This window comes from Emiliania huxleyi (assembly GCF_000372725.1).
Source record: "Emiliania huxleyi CCMP1516 unplaced genomic scaffold EMIHUscaffold_3379, whole genome shotgun sequence".
Lineage (NCBI taxonomy): Eukaryota > Haptophyta > Isochrysidales > Noelaerhabdaceae > Emiliania > Emiliania huxleyi.
Genome location: NW_005199461.1, coordinates 1 through 1,990, shown reverse-complemented (window position 1 = coordinate 1,990; position 1,990 = coordinate 1). Strand labels below are relative to the sequence as shown.

The 1,990-nt window shown below is 65.4% G+C and overlaps 1 protein-coding gene across 1 annotated transcript; it reads left to right on the top strand.

Moving 5' to 3' along the window:
* Positions 1–204: 204 nt before the first annotated feature.
* On the top strand, positions 205–849 carry EMIHUDRAFT_374006 (hypothetical protein). The gene has a single exon (XM_005773491.1). The coding sequence runs from the start codon at positions 412–414 to the stop codon at positions 841–843; it is 432 nt and encodes a 143-aa protein (XP_005773548.1). The 5' UTR covers positions 205–411; the 3' UTR covers positions 844–849.
* Positions 850–1,990: the final 1,141 nt, after the last annotated feature.

The window sequence follows — 1,990 nt, the reverse complement described above, 5'->3', positions numbered from 1 at the left end:
TAGCCGCCAGAGAGCCGATTTTGCCCACAAAGTTGTGAAGTCGCACTATCAAACTATTAGCCTAACTAGCTGAGGGGCTCGCTAAACGCTCGCCGAGCTCCATGCTGTGCAACACCACCTCCTCACTAATCGTCAGGGGCGCGGAGAGCGCAGTGCACTGCGGTGAGGCTGCGCAGCGGGGGCTCGCCCCCTGCACCGCGCTCAGCGGCACAGGGGAGGGCGGTCGGTGGCGGCGGCGGCGAGGCGCGAGGCGGTGGCGGCGGTGGTGCGGGCGGCGGGATAATAGGGGAGGCGGCGGGATTGACAGGGGAGGCGGCGGCCACGAGCGGAGCGGCGCGAGAAGGGGGGGGGCGGCGGCGAGGCGCCGGTGAGCGAGGCGCCCGCGCCATCAGAGGGACGCGCCGCTGCGAGATGGAGGGCGGCGGTGACGGAGGCGAGGCGCGAGGCGGCGGCGGCGGCGGCGGCGGCGGCGGCGGCGAACGGCGGCACCGAGTCTCGGTGAGCGGCGGCGGGAGGAGGAGCAGCGGCGGCGCTCGCTCGCTGTTGGCGGGAGCGCTTTTGAGCCTGGGAGCCCATGCCACTGCGACCGGCGTGCCCGGGAACGGAGATCGCGCGCGCGCCGCCACTCACGACGCGCGCGCGATCTTCGCGGAGTCGGGTCCCCAGAGGGAAGCGGTCTTCTCGGCCGACGTCCAGCGGCGCGCAAGGAAGCAGGCGCAGCGGAGGCGGCCTAGCACCGGCTCGGCGCCGGGCGGTTGCGCTGCCCGCGAGCCGCGTCCTGAGCCTCGGCAGCGCGCTTCGCGGCGCGGCGCTCGCGTTTCTGCTGTGCCGAGAGCGGCATGATGGTTTGCCAGCTGAAGCTCGAGACTCCTCGGGTCCGCGAATTCCGCTGGTCACGTGTAAACGGCGGACAACGGGGGAGCAATATATCTTTAGATAATGTACCTGATTATCAACACATACGGTTTAGCGCGACGACCGGGGGAGCTCTGATCGCCGTACCACCCCCCCAGACAGCCCCTCCCGACGGGGACGCCATCACCCTCGCCCAGGGATCTACAAACAATGCTGTCTTAAGGTCCGACCTGTGGGCACTGCCTGCGCTCGGCACCGGGCACCGCCTCGGTATACAAAATGCGCCTGCGGGCGGACCCTCACAGATCACAGATCACACATACCTAATAACGTTATTATTAAACTTTATTAGCTTATTTACACTAATCAGTTTCGTTAGAAAATGCTTGAGCACTTGAGCACTGGATAGGGTCGATTCCGCGTGGTACGGGACCCCTCGATCGTCTCGCCCTCCCTCACTGGAGTGTTCATTGGGGGGGGGGTCATAACAAACACGGTACAGGATCGGGGTGCACGCTTTTGCCGAAGCAGTGTCGTCCCCCCTCTCCTCGAATCTTGCCGCCCGCGGCGTAGTGCAGCTGGTACCCCATCATAAAGGGTGGCATGCAAATCAGTAACTGGTTGACTGGAAGGAAGCGCATGTCCCAACCTACCCGCTTGCTCTCGAAGCGGCGCAGCACGACCAGCCGTGTGAGCGAGAGGAGACCAACCGTGCAGTAGTACCCGGCGATCCACATCAGCCGCTCACGCGTCGCCTGTGCCACCGGAGGCGGCGAGATCACAGATGATGGCAAGAGGGCAGCGCGGAGGTGTAGTCGTGAGACTCACCGCCAGCTGCATACTCTGCTGCATCTCCACCTGCTTCTTCTGCTGGCGGATATCTAGCAGCTTGGACGCAAGCAGGAAGGTCTGCGCCTTGTCCTCCACTGACGAGGCGATGCCCATTGAGCGTGCGCCGACTGCTGCTCTGGGAAAGCTCGCGCGCAAGCGCGCCCCACCCTTTGCCACCCTCGGCTGGCTTCTTTCTCTCCGACAACCCGTCGCCGGGGGCACACCCCGTGGACGGACGACCTCAATAACGCGAATCCGTGAGGATTCTCGCCAACTCTGCTGACTGGAGGGGTGGCGCAGGGTG